General features: G+C 32.7%; 3 protein-coding genes across 3 annotated transcripts; 1 reads left to right on the forward strand and 2 right to left on the reverse strand.

Moving 5' to 3' along the window:
• Positions 1-4,802: 4,802 nt before the first annotated feature.
• Positions 4,803-6,199, reverse strand: LOC133325212 (cleavage stimulation factor subunit 1-like). The gene is made up of 3 exons (XM_061533995.1): positions 6,126-6,199; positions 5,201-6,065; positions 4,803-5,141 (listed from the first exon to the last, which is right to left on the reverse strand). Exons 1-3 carry the CDS (start codon positions 6,197-6,199, stop codon positions 4,803-4,805), a joined length of 1,278 nt encoding a protein of 425 aa, XP_061389979.1.
• Positions 6,200-7,429: 1,230 nt separating this feature from the next.
• Positions 7,430-8,185, forward strand: LOC133325233 (nucleolar protein 16-like). The gene is made up of 3 exons (XM_061534018.1): positions 7,430-7,548; positions 7,615-7,875; positions 7,942-8,185. The coding sequence occupies exons 1-3, from the start codon at positions 7,451-7,453 to the stop codon at positions 8,180-8,182; spliced, it is 600 nt and encodes a 199-aa protein (XP_061390002.1). The 5' UTR covers positions 7,430-7,450; the 3' UTR covers positions 8,183-8,185.
• A 4,519-nt stretch (positions 8,186-12,704) lies between these two features.
• Positions 12,705-14,496, reverse strand: LOC133325221 (elongation factor 1-alpha 2-like). The gene is made up of 2 exons (XM_061534006.1): positions 14,291-14,496; positions 12,705-13,180 (listed from the first exon to the last, which is right to left on the reverse strand). Exons 1-2 carry the CDS (start codon positions 14,492-14,494, stop codon positions 12,821-12,823), a joined length of 564 nt encoding a protein of 187 aa, XP_061389990.1. The 5' UTR covers positions 14,495-14,496; the 3' UTR covers positions 12,705-12,820.
• Positions 14,497-14,556: the final 60 nt, after the last annotated feature.

Raw genomic sequence — 14,556 nt, forward strand, 5'->3', positions numbered from 1 at the left:
TTTGCCATACCAAGTATACATTTTGAGGTTATGTTGAAATTAAATGATAGTTTTCATTTTTCGATAACTGGGACTTCTCATTCACATTTCGAGATTTTTCTAAATGTCAAAGCATTCTAGGGGAAAATCTCAGAGATATTTGGGGATAACTTCCAAAAACTTTTTACATTTTGAGGTTAGATTTGCCATTATGTGAATTATACATTTTGAGGTTATGTTTAAAATCAACTTAAGCTAATTGAAACCTTTTAAAAGTGTAGATTCTTTAAGCTATTGGAGCGTGTGTATTTGTGGAAAAGCGGAATTTCTAACCATCTTTGGAGAGTATTTAAAATATTAAAGTCTCTTAGAAGACCCTCCCACAAGCGTTCATGTAGAGTAATGATTTTATGTAAATCTTCTAGAAAAAAATGGGGGAAAAAACCTTCATGGAACAACTTACCTTGATCCTTCAAAAACAACCCACCTTGATCCTTAAGAAAACAGAATTTCTAGATATGGTAATACGTTTGAGAGTAGTTTTAGTTGCGTTCTAAACTTTTCGCTGTATCTCACACTTTCTCATAGAGAGTCTCTCTCTTTGAATATTTATCTCCAAGACATTTTCAAAAATAAAGTTTTCGTTGTTTTTTTTTTTTGTTGATTTATGTTTTGTTTCTCTATTTAATCTTTTTTATTTCGTTATAAAATTGTCCGTCCTATGTTAATTAAAAAAACTAAATTTTGCTTTAATTTTTTTATTATTTTATAAAAATAGATATTCTTCTTAAATTCCCTTGTTTCCAGCAAAAGCTACTTAAATAAATTGCATTTCAAAGAGGAAAGCAAATAAAAAACAGCCCTTATAAAATGTTGATATTTTTTCCGTTATAAAAAAATCAAACAATTCTTTATTATATATATATTTTTTTAATAATTTCTTTTGTGATTTTATTTTTTATAAAAAAAACTTTATTTCTATAAAAATTTTATTTTGTGATTTTAATTTTTTTATAAAAAACTGTATTATGTTTCTTATCACCTAATAAAAAACTACAACTATATAAAATGTAAATATTATTTAAAGCAAATAAAATTAATACTCAAATTCTATTAAAATAATTAAATAATAAAATACTAATAACAATTTATCATTAAAAAAGGAAATATGAAATTTATATGAAAAAATACATATTTGAAATGTGTGCAATTTAAACGAATGAGAAAACAAACAAATAGCAATTAAATAATATAATATTATTTATAAATAATACAATATTTATAAAAAAATATATAAGACTTTACGATACCTTAACTCACCGAAATTAATCCTATTAAGCAATATTAAATATATACAACAAATAAAACAACAACAACAAAAAACATGAACTTCCAGTGTTAGTTTACTAATAATAATCAACAACAACAATATTTCAAAAAAAATGTTCACAACTTAATACTTTGCCTAGGTCATATAGCAAATTAAAGAAAACACAATTATCATTTAATTCCTTGCCTTCATATAACCTAATTTGCTATATGACTTATGTATTTCCCAAACCATTTTTTATTATTATTTAATATTTATTTTAAGAATATTTTATTTAAAGAATAAAACACACAGCACAAAAAATCATATAAGCAATATGTAAAATGGGGTTGACAATCACAACAAGAATTCAACTCCCCAACTCATTTTGAAAGCAATTATTAATTTAATTTTATTATATATACATATACTTCTATATACTTATTATTTTTTAAATAACTTTATGTTTTAAAACATCAACAAAATAAGCTACTTAATGCAATTTAACGCTCAACTAAATGATATACATGAAAAACAAACGTATATATATTTTATATATAGTTAAAAAAAAAATATTTTTATAGTTAAATAATTGTGCAAACAAAAATACAATTTAAATATATATTTACATGAATTGAAAATATTAAATAAACAAAACACTCAAAAAGAATATTTAATAATCAAAATTAGTTTACTTTTTTAATTTATGGGGAGGTTATGTCCTATTAAATAAGGTCTACTGGGTGGCGAATTCATGCCTTAGCCTTCTCTTGGTGTCAAGTTTTTAGTCGCAAAATACCAAACAGAACAGGATTATAATAAACCAGTAAGGAAAGTAGTAAAGTCGGACTGGGCCGACTATATAGTCTCAATTTGATACGTTTCGTGTCAAGCGGTGCAACATTTACCTAGGGTTAGGTGGTTGTTGTGACAACCGTCCACTCGGAGACTATGCCCAATGTGTTCAACCTTTATGTAAAGATAAGAGATAGTGGAAGAGTAGAGAGAAAGGATAGTGAGAAAATGGGGCCGGAGAGAGATTATTGAGCCAAGTCAAATTTTTTACAAAGCCTAGAATTTGGTTAGGGTCTATTTTGGAGAAGAAGACTAGATTATCAATTTCATATCTTCCAAACTGCTTATGTCTTCTGCTGATCAGCGATGGACATTTGCAGAGGAAATGCTCAATTGTTTCCAGTTCTTCTTCGTCCTCACATAGACGACAGTAATCCTCTCCACTGAAGTCCCACTTAGAAGTGAGAGATCTTTTACGAGAGAATTCAGGCCAGATAGATTTTGAGATTCTGCAAGCAGGTTCCCTTAGCCATCTGTTACCGACTACCTCGCACGGATTCTGCCAATGAATAGCTGAGGTTTCACAGATATCTCAATCAGAAGATTGGACGACTGTGAACCCCTTCGAGCAAGCTCGTCGGCTATATCGTTCCCTTCAATGTCATTATGTCCTGGGACCCAGCATAAACCAACTATCTGTCGTGTATCATTCAAAACGGTCCTACAATCATGAACTGCTTACGAGTTTGTAGTATGCGACTTCACCGCTTTCAGGGCCGCCTGACTATCGACATATATAGTCGCCGGTCCCGTGATGTCGGCTTTAAGTGCTTTTACTACCTCGGACGCTTTCGTGATTGCAAGAATCTCTGCTTGAAAAACGCTACAGTTATTGTTGAGTTTATAAGAGTTGTACCTAAAATCCATCGAAATACAAATGGGAGATATATCTAAATCTGAACTGATTTTCACGTCATTTAACACACATCATTCTAGACACAGTTCAGTTAAAATTGGATGAAAATATATATGTTAACTATATATCATTCTAGACTATATAGGGATTTTGGTGCACCATTTACATAAAAATTACAAACTGTATATGGTAGTTATATCAAAATCGGAACCGATTTTCACGAATCTAAACACACATCATTCTAGGCTCAATTCAGTACGCTATGCCAAATTTCCTGCAAGTCGAAAGATATATAGGGATTTTGGTGCACCATTTACATAAAATCGAACCAAACTATATATGGGAGCTATATCTAAATCTGAACCTATTTTCACGAAATTTAGCGCACATCATTCTGGACCTAATTCAGTACTCTATGCCAAATTTCGGGCAAGTCGAAAGATATATAGGGATTTTGGTGTACCATTTACCATAAATCGGAAGAAACTATATATGGGAGCTATATCTAAATCTGGACAGATTTTCTCAAAACTTGAAACACATCATTCTGGACCTAATTTAGACCTATCTGTCGGCAACACCCACTGACTGTTTTTTACGTTTTTAATAATGGATAAATATTTTTTTAATTCCTATTTAAAAAAATACAAATACATTTTGTAATTGTTATATGATATTATTGGAGATTTATTTTGGGATACAATTTGAATTTGTTCCTTTGATGTTGATAATAATGATGAAAAGCTGATTCTTCTTCGCTGGTTTCTAATTTCTTCCTTCTCCCGTAGACCTAATTGTCTTTGCCGCTTTGGTAGTTCATAGTTATACCAGGAACGTTCATCTGCTATACGATGCTGGTTTACCCGATTTCCTGACCAATTTTAGCTTTGAATAACAGATAGCTGCTACTCTTTAATCTATTTCTTGGTAATATCCTTGCCCACTCAGAAGTTCTTCCTAGAATTTGGTTAGAGTCTATTTTGAATTCTGAGCTTCAAACGACTATATATTCTCTAGCTCTTTCAGAAGGCCATAGTAGTCCTTGAGGAACTCTTTTAACTACAGGGATCCTAATATTAATGCACTTAATGACATCAAACTATGGAAGAACCGTTCCAATTTTCACTTGACCGTTTTCCTTTATTGATACTTCACATGGTCGTCCTTAGAATATATTTGTCAATAACAGAAGTCTTAGAATTAGGTCGTATAACTTATGAAGTCCTTCCGCCATCTAGCTGAAGAAGATCTAAAACAAAATTGTAACCATGTGAGACCCTCCTAATTATAGAAGAGTACTCACAGAGGGTAATTTAGCTCCCGAATAGCCTCAGAAGTCTACATATAAAATAAGACCACCAAGAGGTAATCTAATCAATGCGTTCCTTCAGAAGTTCTTCTAACCATAAAAGGCAGTTAGTAGGACTTTTAACATTAGAATAACCCCATTATCTCTTCCACCTAAAAAATAATTTCAATGACTTTCCTAAGGGTATATAACTATATTGAATATTCTCAAAATGTAATCTGTAGGAGCCATTTGAAAACCCCTCAGTCGACGCTCTAACTACAAAAGAAACCAAACATCCACATTTTTAAATTCCACAAGTTAACGAAGCCTTTAAAAAGTAATAGCTTAAAACCTTAGAGCATTAATATTTTATTTTCTTTTGTTTTTCAAAATTTTTATTTTTTATAATTTCTATTACATCTAAAAAACCACTGCTTATACAACTAAACATCCACATAATTCGTTTCTTTCGTTTGCTTGTCATCATAAAATGCGTGTATGCCTAAATAAATCTACTGATTTGTGGTACGTCTATACCAAAATCTTGCACGAAAATCATCTGAACATGTTAGGAATGCCGGAGAATTTGGTGAGTGGGTAATAAAACGTACCGGGCCATTGTGACCCAATGACATTAAATTCAAACGACTGCCATTACGAGAATTCCATGAACACAACGATGTGGTGGCTTCATCCGGAAAGAGAACATAATCTTCGGTGTGATTGAAAACAGCCTGGGTATTGTGTTCTTGTTTACCGGTAGTACCGGCACCGGTATATGTCTGGATGGGACGACTGGTACACAATTCCCATAGATAAACCAAAGAATTTTTACCCGATGAAAGGAGATACTACGAAAAGAAACTATTATTTATTTTGGTTTTTTAATAAATATTAGAGATCGTCTTACCTTTCCATTTCGAGTAAATTGTATGGAAAATATTTCCGCACCATCATGTGCATCCGGTATGGTGTTGATACAACGACCACTAACACCATCCCATATTTTAATGCTACCATCAATACTACCACTGGCATAGAGTTTGGCGGTGGGTGCAAATGCCACACACGTTATGGAACCGTTGTGATGCTGCGAACCAATGGCACTGACAAAACACTGAGCCGTCTGAACATCATAGAGCCTTAGCAATGAATGTTCGGTACCAATTGCCATATAATCACCAGATGGATGAAAACTTAAACACGTTACCGGTTCACAGTCGGTAAAAACTTTATGGGCCTTCTTAACCGATGGCTTGGCAATGTCGAACAGCTTTACAGTACCATCCCTTGAGCCCGAGGCCAATATATGCTCCTTGGGATGAAATTCCAGATAGGCTACTTCATCGGTATGATCGTAAAGGGTACGTATAACAGGGTGGCCTTGTTGCTCACGCCCCGTATCCAATTCTTCGGGTGCCGATTTGGCCAACATACGTTCAACGTCTAAAATTTTAATACTAGCATCCTGACTGCCGGTAGCCACCAGTGTGCCATCATGACTGAAGGCCCCCGCACGACATGATGCCTTGTGTGAGGTAACGTAGGCTGTTTCATAGGATGCCGGTTCGGGTGCCATGGCTGCTGCATCAGGTTCAAATTCCAAATCAATACAGGGCAAAACATCATCTTTGGGTGGAGGTTCTTTATCCGCTAATGTCTGCATGCCCGCAATCATTACATGCAGTAGACGTTCGCTGGGTGTACATTCATCAGCTTTTACCAACATGGACAATTCCATGGCGAATTTTTCCAAACCATCGTACATAAGTTGGCTGTAGGGGAACAATAATTTGGTTATTCTGGCTACGAAAAATATCCCAAAAGTGGCTTACCTTATAATGAGCCTGTAGAGGATTTCTCGATTTTTCACCAGATTCCTGGGATCCAAGATTTGTATGTCACGCATTGTTATGGATTTATGGGGTAGTTTCTGAATCAAAAATTGGAAATCTTAAGAAGAGTTAATAATGAGCAAGCAATTTGAAATTCCTAGTTCAGGGGTTTTCCGGCAGCTCTGAAGAAACTTCGTCCTCTGTGTGTTTAGCCGACACCGACAGAAATATTGAAAAACGTTCCACCTGTTACGAATGGGATGGGAAAGTCAAAATGCCCGGTAAAGAAGAAGTCAAAAAAGAAGACGGAAAGTTACGAATGAGGTGGGATGGAGACTAAAAAGGAGTTGGTTTGTTCACATACAGAGTTTGCAACCCTGTAAACTGAAATGAAAGCAAAAGAGCCGAGGACCAACCAACAGCTGATCTTGTTATTCTTTATAAAGTGCTGCCAACATATATTTTTTTAATAAACACGTCAAATATATATTTTTTTAAACAAAAAAATTGTTCTGAATTTTTTTCTATACAAAAAACAGGGTTTCGAAATTTTTTTCTATACGAAAAACAGGTTTTCGAAATTTTTTTTTATACGAAATTTTATTTAAAATTTTTTTCTGAAAAAAAATTATTTCGATTTTTTTCCATACGAAAAAAATGTTTTCGATTTTTTTTCTATCGAAAAAAATGTTTTCGAATTTTTTTCTATACGAAAAAAATGTTTTTGAATTTTTTTTCTATACGAAAAACAGGTTTTCGAAATTTTTTTTATACAAAATTTTATTTAAAATTTTTTTCTGAAAAAAAATTATTTCGATTTTTTTTCCATACGAAAAAAAATGTTTTCGATTTTTTTTCTATCGAAAAAAATGTTTTCGAATTTTTTTCTATACGAAAAAAATGTTTTCGAATTTTTTTCTATACGAAAAAAATGTTTTCGAAATTTTTTCTATACGAAAAAAAATGTTTTCGAAATTTGTTCTATACGAAAAAAATGTTTCCGAAATTTTTTCTATACGAAAAAAAAAATATTTTCGAATTTTTTACCATACAAAAAAATATATTTTCAATTTTTTTCTATACGAAAAAAATGTTTTCGAATTTTTTTTTGTTTGCGCCATTATCTAAGTTATACCATACTTTCAAAGTAGGCAACACTGTTATAGGTAAACATGTTTGACATTTGACGCAACACATCTCTCCCTCACACTCTCTCTCTCAGTTCATATTGAGTGAGCACGTGTAAACATTTGTTGTGCATTTTGGAATCACACGGTTTATTTATTTTAAAAATAGAAATAATTAATTAATTTAACAAATTTACAATGAAAATTCGTAAAAATCATCGTGGGAAACGTTATCGTTACAATGTGAATAGAAAAACTTTGAATAAAACCAGATCCTCGACGGGTAAAATCAAGGAGTAAGTAAACAATGAATTTCCAGCATGATGTTTGATTTTAATCAAAATCCAAAATGTATTTTACAGCCCTGCCTTTAAGAAGCTATGGGAAGACTCCAAGAGGCCGGGTACAAATTTCAAAGAAATGGGCCTGTGTGTAGATCCCAACAAATCGGTACCAATACCAAATTTCAGAAAAGATCGTTTGAAAATTACAAAATTGGTAAATGGATTCGAGGAGGAAGAAATCACCGAGGATGATATTAAAAAAGCAGAAGAACCCAAGAGGGGACATGTTGTTGCCGAAATGGAAGAAATGGCCAAACAAAAGGCGGAATCTAAATTCAGGTTTGTAATATCAGAAAACATTAAATTTGTGTTTTAAACATTTTGTTTGTTTTTCTTTTACTCCAGATTACCGAAAGGTGTAGTTAGCCATATATCATATTTCATGGATAAATATAAATTCAACTACAAGGCAATGGTTACCGATCGTCGCAATCACGATCAATGGACGTGGAAACAATTTCGCATGAAAATTAAACAATTCATGAATATCAAGGAACAATTTAATGTGTATTTGGAAAAACGTAATCTACCGCTGGATAAAGAATTAGATTGGGAAGAATATAATTCGGACAGTGAATGGCAGTAGATTTGATTTTCTATTTTTCTGTATAGATTTAATTGAGCCTTTATTAGTATGTAAGTTTGTTTATTCTTTTAGTTTAGAATAATAAATATGAAAAGAAATGTACAAAAAAAATTGTGAAGAAATTTTAGATAATTTGTAGGGATTATTGGATATAGATAATCTATACTAATAAAAAAGTAAAGTGATCGACTGACTGACGCCCAGACGAAACGGCTGGGGCTAGAATCTTGAAATTTTGGGTGAGGGCCACTCTTGGTCCAAAGGTGTCAGAACGGTACGAAAAGTACTAAATGTACCATTTGTATTTGGCGAAACGGTGGAGCTAGAACTCTGAAATTTAAAATGAGGGTCACTGATGGAGTGTAGAATAGATGTAGTAAAGTTTTTTTTTGGACATTCGAACTATAAGTATCCGAAAAGAACTAAATTTGTTGCAATTTCGTAGCATGTGAATGGATTGAGTTAAAAACTTGAAATTTGAAATGCGAATTAAGGTAGAGAAGTACGGTCGATATAAGGAGGTGACTTTGAAAGCGTGTACTCATGTATATGAAAAGTACTAAACTGCACTAAATTTGGTACAATTTGAATTCAGAGAAACGGATGGAGATGGAATCCAGAAATTTGAAATTAACATTGCCGCCGAAGTGTAGGATTGGGATATGTAGGTAGTTTTGGAAATTTGTACTTATGAGTTTATATTTGATACAGTTTGAATATTGATGAACAGTTTGAAACTGAGGGTAATTAGAGTTGCGCTATTTTTAATTTTGTAACAAGCGTACTTTTTGTTTACAAAAGGTACGAATCGCATAAACGTACCAAAAGAAAATGCTGATTTTTTTATTATTCGTGAATACATTTGCGCATAAATTATAACATATATTTATACTCTCAGCCCTATGGCTAATGAGGGTATATATATTTTTATACGGTGAAAATGTATCTCATCTAAATATTGGTATTAGACCACATGTTTCTTTGGACCAACTCCGTTTCAGAAAATTTGGAGTCGAATTTCACATGTCCGTCCGTCTGTGATCGTGATGCACACGATAACTCTCTAAGGGTCCACTACTTCTGGTACCTCCCCCATAAATTTTCAAAATTTTCAATATTAGTAAATCCAATGTCAGGCGAATGGAATGTATGATTCTAACTAAACATTGCACAACCTATTATCTTTACCAAGAATAGATCAGGTTTGAAGATGGGACACATTGGTCCATTCCTTCTGGTACCTTCCCCTCGAATGGTCAAAATTTTCAATAATTGAATGCAATATCAGGCGAATGGAATGTGAAATTTCAACCTTACACAACCTATTATCTTTACCAACCCAATATCAAGTCCGAAGATGGGACCCAGTAGTTCACTCCTTCCGGTACCTCCCTCCAAAAGGGTCTATATTATTTGATCGGCATTTAATTCGTAACCTCTTTGATAAAAACATATACCTTATATGAAGCAAATAATAAAACCTGTGTGTAATTCCGTAGACCTCCGCAAACCATATATCTGTCGGCTACATCGACTGACAGTTTTTTACTTGTGTGTGTGTGTTTTTTTTTAATTTCAGTAATCGAGCAATACCCAAGGAATTTATTATAGAAGACCAGTAGGCATTCCACAGTTTTTACTGTTCTGATAGTTACTTAATATTATTTAGACCTCATAGGCAATGGGGAATATCTTTTTTTATATAAATGACTGAGAAGTCCAAATATACCCATTTTAATTAAGAATTATTTAAAAGACAGAAATATGGTCACTAGGTAAAGATGAAAAGATGTTCCTATTATTGAGGACCATCAGATATTTAGCATCGACTTGGAATTATAGTTTTGGATTCACTTCTTATAGCATTTCATTTCATTTCATTTCATTTATTTCATACAATGTAATATAAAAAAGCCAGCATGGCCAATAACTTATATTGACTTATATATAAAAAAAAATAAAAACCCAAACAAAGAATAAACTAAATAAATTAAAAATACATAACAGCAAAAAACAAAATTCTACATAATGAAATTTAATGCAAACCGCTAACATAACAGATTCCAAACAAGAACCCCAATCCACTGCACTCTACTTAACTGTTGCTAAGAAAAGTGGAGGGGAAAGGAAGCTTAAGGAACCATACATATAAATATACTATATATTCCTCTCGAGCCCAAGAGCAATATCAGAACCACAGACATTAAATTCCATATGTATAAATCTATAACATAAATGCTAACGAACTTAAATAAAAATGGCTCCCCAGCCAAAAATTAAAAAAAAAAGACAAAGTACCATTATGCAACCTGTAATCAGCGATTTCTTCAAAGCCAGCTTCATCAAATACGAGACAAATGCCCAAACAATTCCCTCCTATACGCAAAAGTGGAAGAGGTAAACTTACGAAGGCTCAAAGGGAGCTGATTCCACGATCTTACGACTCTAACTACAAATGATCTTTCACAAATTGCAAATTTCGCTAAAAATCCTTCAGTTACTTTTCTTAAGATTTATTTTGTAGCATACTTTGAGGATGATAATAAAGCAATGGCTGTTTGAAGGATTCAATGCATTTAATACTTTCAATATTAAGTCAATATGGTTTACAAGTCCTTCAAAACAACTTTATACTATAGCATTATATAATAATATCAAAAATAATTAAAAATGCATTAATTTATATCGTATTACTTTTATTGTTGTTTTTATTTACGTTTTTTATTTTCTTGGTTTTTTAAGAATGAAGCACATACATTTATAGTATTTCATTAATTTTAATTCTGTGTTGTGTTTTTGTTTTTTCATTTGTTTTCAATATAATATGAAGTTGTGGTTGTTCGATTCGATTTTTCATAATTATTCCTTTTTTTTTTTTTGTATTCCACATTTCGCTCTTTATTGGAAATAATTGTGTCACATCATCTCCTCGTGTGGAGGGAGTGTGTTGTGTATTGATCATCATCTTGTATGGTTATGAGGGGATAGGGTTTTAATTCCTATACACATTCATTACAAAATCGACATTAAAAAACAAACAAGATAGAAGATCTCTTGTAGTCCTTTATTTATTATTTTTTGGATTTGAGCCAACTGCTTTAAGCCAAGCCATTGAAATATGGGTGGCTGTTTCTTTTTTTCAAGTGTAAAAGTGTTTTCGTGTAAAATGTGTTGGGTTTTTATTGTTTCTTTGTATATTGAAATGATGTACTTAATTAAAATATTTATCTTAAGTTTGCCAATTGTAGAACAAATATTTTTAATTTTTCCTTGCCTCAAGGGGGGAGTTTAACAAATCCTTAGATGTATTCACATTTAGTGTTTTATGCCTTTAAGGGTTTTTTCACTTGAGATTAAATCAAATCACATTTCGATTTTGTTTGCTAAGCAAATTATTATTGAAGTTTTTTTTTTCATTCTTTCTTGTAAGCAATAAAAAAACAAAACAATTTTTGGGTTTTTTTAATTTAAAATAAAATTTCAAAACAATGTTTTGATTGCATTACAAAAAATAAATATTGCATAGGATGAGAGAGATGAATGTCGTGTGATGTCGTGTTGGATGTATGTCGCGATTTTGTGATACATTTGATTTTGAGATTTATTTTCTCATTATTGTATATCTCATCTGTTGTTGAGTATTGAGATGGGATAACATGCCTTGGGTCATGATTATAAACCATTCACAATGGCGTTATTAATTGGCATTATCCGATGATGATGACAAAACAAGGAGAGATCTGTGCGGCGGCAAGAGAATGCTGTCGATGATGATGATACGAATATCATGGATTTCCTGCGAAACGATTTACGATGTCTGTGTAAATTTAGATACAAATAATTAGTGTAATAATAAATTAGGAAAAATTCTATAAAAAGTTGTATTAAAATGCTTTCCAAATTTGTAGTAAAATCTTCTTCATAATTCTTAATAGTGGTGTTGTTGTTGGTGTTTCTGTTGATGAGAATAATGATGACAGTGATGGCCATGAGGGATGCATCTTGAGAAAGTGACTGTAAACCAAGTTGTAAGGAATCAAGGAATGATAATGATGATATTGGTGTTGTTGTTGTTGTAAGTTTGTTATTAGGAATTAATGTCTTTTCTATGCTTCTAAAATGATTGGATGATGGTGATGATGATGCGGATGTTGATGGTGGTTTTCCATAAAATTGAAAATATTGAAGGCTGCCAGTAGTAGTTGTTGTAGTGTTATTGTTGTTGTTTTTGGGTGAGTATTTTGGATTTTCTTGCATAATATCCCGTGGAATAAATTGTGATGAATTCTGGTGTGGTTGTTGTTGGAGTGTAATTTTTGTATGATTTTTGTTTTTGTTGTTCTTGTAATAATCACTAAATGTTGTTTGAATAAATTTTATAATATTATTAATGTTGTTGTTGTTATTATTGTTGTTTATGATGATTTTGGTTTTGTTGTTGTTATTGTTAATATTCTTATTTTTATATTTATGCTTATTAAATGAGTTTTCATATGCCATCCATCCTTCCTCTTTTTGGGGGAACAGAAATTGATATTCATTTTCTTGTTGTTGTTGTTGTTTTTGTTGTGGTATAACATTTTGCTGTTGTTGTTTTGTTTGTTGTTGTTGTTGCATATTCTTCTGGCTGCTCCCTAGTTATTTCTTCTTTTGGGCCTTCTCAGCGGCTTTTGTGACTTTACCCGAAGTCGTCTCTTTAAATGTCACCGACTTGATGACACCCACAGCGACAGTTTGCCTCATATCGCGCACAGCAAAACGTCCCAATGGTGGAAATTCTTGGAAAGATTCAACACACAACGGTTTGGTGGGTACCAGCATAATAATGGCGGCATCACCCGATTTAATAGCCTTCGGATCGGTTTCGGTTGTTTTACCGGTACGGCGATCACATTTCTCCTTGATTTCGGCAAATTTGCAAGCAATGTGAGCGGTATGGCAATCCAAGACAGGGGTATAGCCATTGGCAATTTGGCCAGGATGATTGAGGACAATAACCTAAACAAAAAATTATTTCAAAAATTAAAAAAATGAATAATAATTAAACGAAATAAAAATGTACAAAGCGTTTCTGTGAAATTCAAAACGAATGAATCCGAAACTTAATTTTGAAAATAAAATTTTTTTGGGATCAAATAGCATTTGTAAAAAAAATATCAAATAAATTTCAGGCTGAAAAGAAGTTTTCCTTTAGGAAACCTTATTCAGCCAGGCTGAATTGAAGTTTTCCTATTGAAAACCTTATTCAGCCAGGCTGAATAGAAGTTTTCCTATTGAAAACCTTATTCAGCCAAGCTGAATAGAAGTTTTCCTATAGAAAACCTTATTCAGCCAGGCTGAATAGAAGCTTTCCTATAGAAAACCTTATTCAGCCAGGCTGAATAGAAGTTTTCCTATAGAAAACCTTATTCAGCCAGGCTGAATAGAAGTTTTCCTATAGAAAACCTTATTCAGCCAGGCTGAATAGAAGTTTTCCTATAGAAAACCTTATTCAGCCAGGCTGAATAGAAGTTTTCCTATAGAAAACCTTATTCAGCCAGGGTGAATAGAAGTTTTCCTATAGAAAACCTTATTCAGCCAGGCTGAATAGAAGTTTTCCTGTAGAAAACCTTATTCAGCCAGGCTGAATAGAAGTTTTCCTGTAGAAACCTTATTCAGCCAGGCTGAATAGAAGTTTTCCTATAGAAAACCTTATTCAGCCAGGCTGAATAGAAGTTTTCCTATAGAAAACCTTATTCAGCCAGGCTGAATAGAAGTTTTCCTATAGAAAACTTTATTCAGCCAGACTGAATAGAAGTTTTCCTATAGCAAACTTTATTCAGCCAGACTCAATAGAAGTTTACCTATAGCAAACTTTATTCAGCCAGGCTGAATAGAAGTTTTCGTATAGAAAACCTTATTCAGCCAGGCTGAATAGAAGTTTTTGCATGGAAAACCTTATTCAGCCAAGCTGAATATAAGTTTTTCTATAGAAAATATTATTTAATTAATTATGAAAATTAAAATTGTTTCAAATCAAGTAACATTAAAAAAAACTAAATAAAATTCACACGATTCCGTTCATATCGAATTTTATAGAACCATCCGATGAATAAAACAGACACATACCTGGGCAGTAAAGTCGGCAGCCCCCTTGGGTGGACAATTCTTAGAATCACCGGCAACATAGCCACGACGCAATTCCTTAACCGAAACGTTCTTGACGTTGAAGCCCACATTGTCACCGGGCAAAGCTTCGGACAAAGCTTCATGATGCATTTCCACGGACTTGACTTCAGTTACCAAATTGACAGGAGCAAAATTGACCACCATGCCTAGGAGGATGCAGTATGAAGACCCACATCAATTGAAAGGTCTTGAAACGTACTTTCAGA

The sequence above is a fragment of the Musca vetustissima genome, unplaced genomic scaffold (assembly GCF_032173495.1).
Source record: "Musca vetustissima isolate MV318-11 ecotype Yass unplaced genomic scaffold, APGP_CSIRO_Mvet_v1 utg519224, whole genome shotgun sequence".
In the NCBI taxonomy this organism is placed as follows: domain Eukaryota; kingdom Metazoa; phylum Arthropoda; class Insecta; order Diptera; family Muscidae; genus Musca; species Musca vetustissima.

Bases quoted from the DNA above. Each gene is read 5' to 3' on its own strand.
- LOC133325221 (XM_061534006.1), bottom strand. From the start codon at position 14,494: ATGGTGGTCAATTTTGCTCCTGTCAATTTGGTAACTGAAGTCAAGTCC. The intron at 13,181-14,290 runs GTATGTGTCTGT...TTTTTTGTTTAG, and splicing joins CTGCCGACTTTACTGCCCAG to GTTATTGTCCTCAATCATCC.
- LOC133325233 (XM_061534018.1), top strand. From the start codon at position 7,451: ATGAAAATTCGTAAAAATCATCGTGGGAAACGTTATCGTTACAATGTG. The intron at 7,549-7,614 runs GTAAGTAAACAA...TGTATTTTACAG, and splicing joins TCGACGGGTAAAATCAAGGA to CCCTGCCTTTAAGAAGCTAT. The intron at 7,876-7,941 runs GTTTGTAATATC...CTTTTACTCCAG, and splicing joins AAGGCGGAATCTAAATTCAG to ATTACCGAAAGGTGTAGTTA.
- LOC133325212 (XM_061533995.1), bottom strand. From the start codon at position 6,199: ATGCGTGACATACAAATCTTGGATCCCAGGAATCTGGTGAAAAATCGA. The intron at 6,066-6,125 runs GTAAGCCACTTT...GTTCCCCTACAG, and splicing joins CTCTACAGGCTCATTATAAG to CCAACTTATGTACGATGGTT. The intron at 5,142-5,200 runs GTAAGACGATCT...TTCTTTTCGTAG, and splicing joins AATTTACTCGAAATGGAAAG to TATCTCCTTTCATCGGGTAA.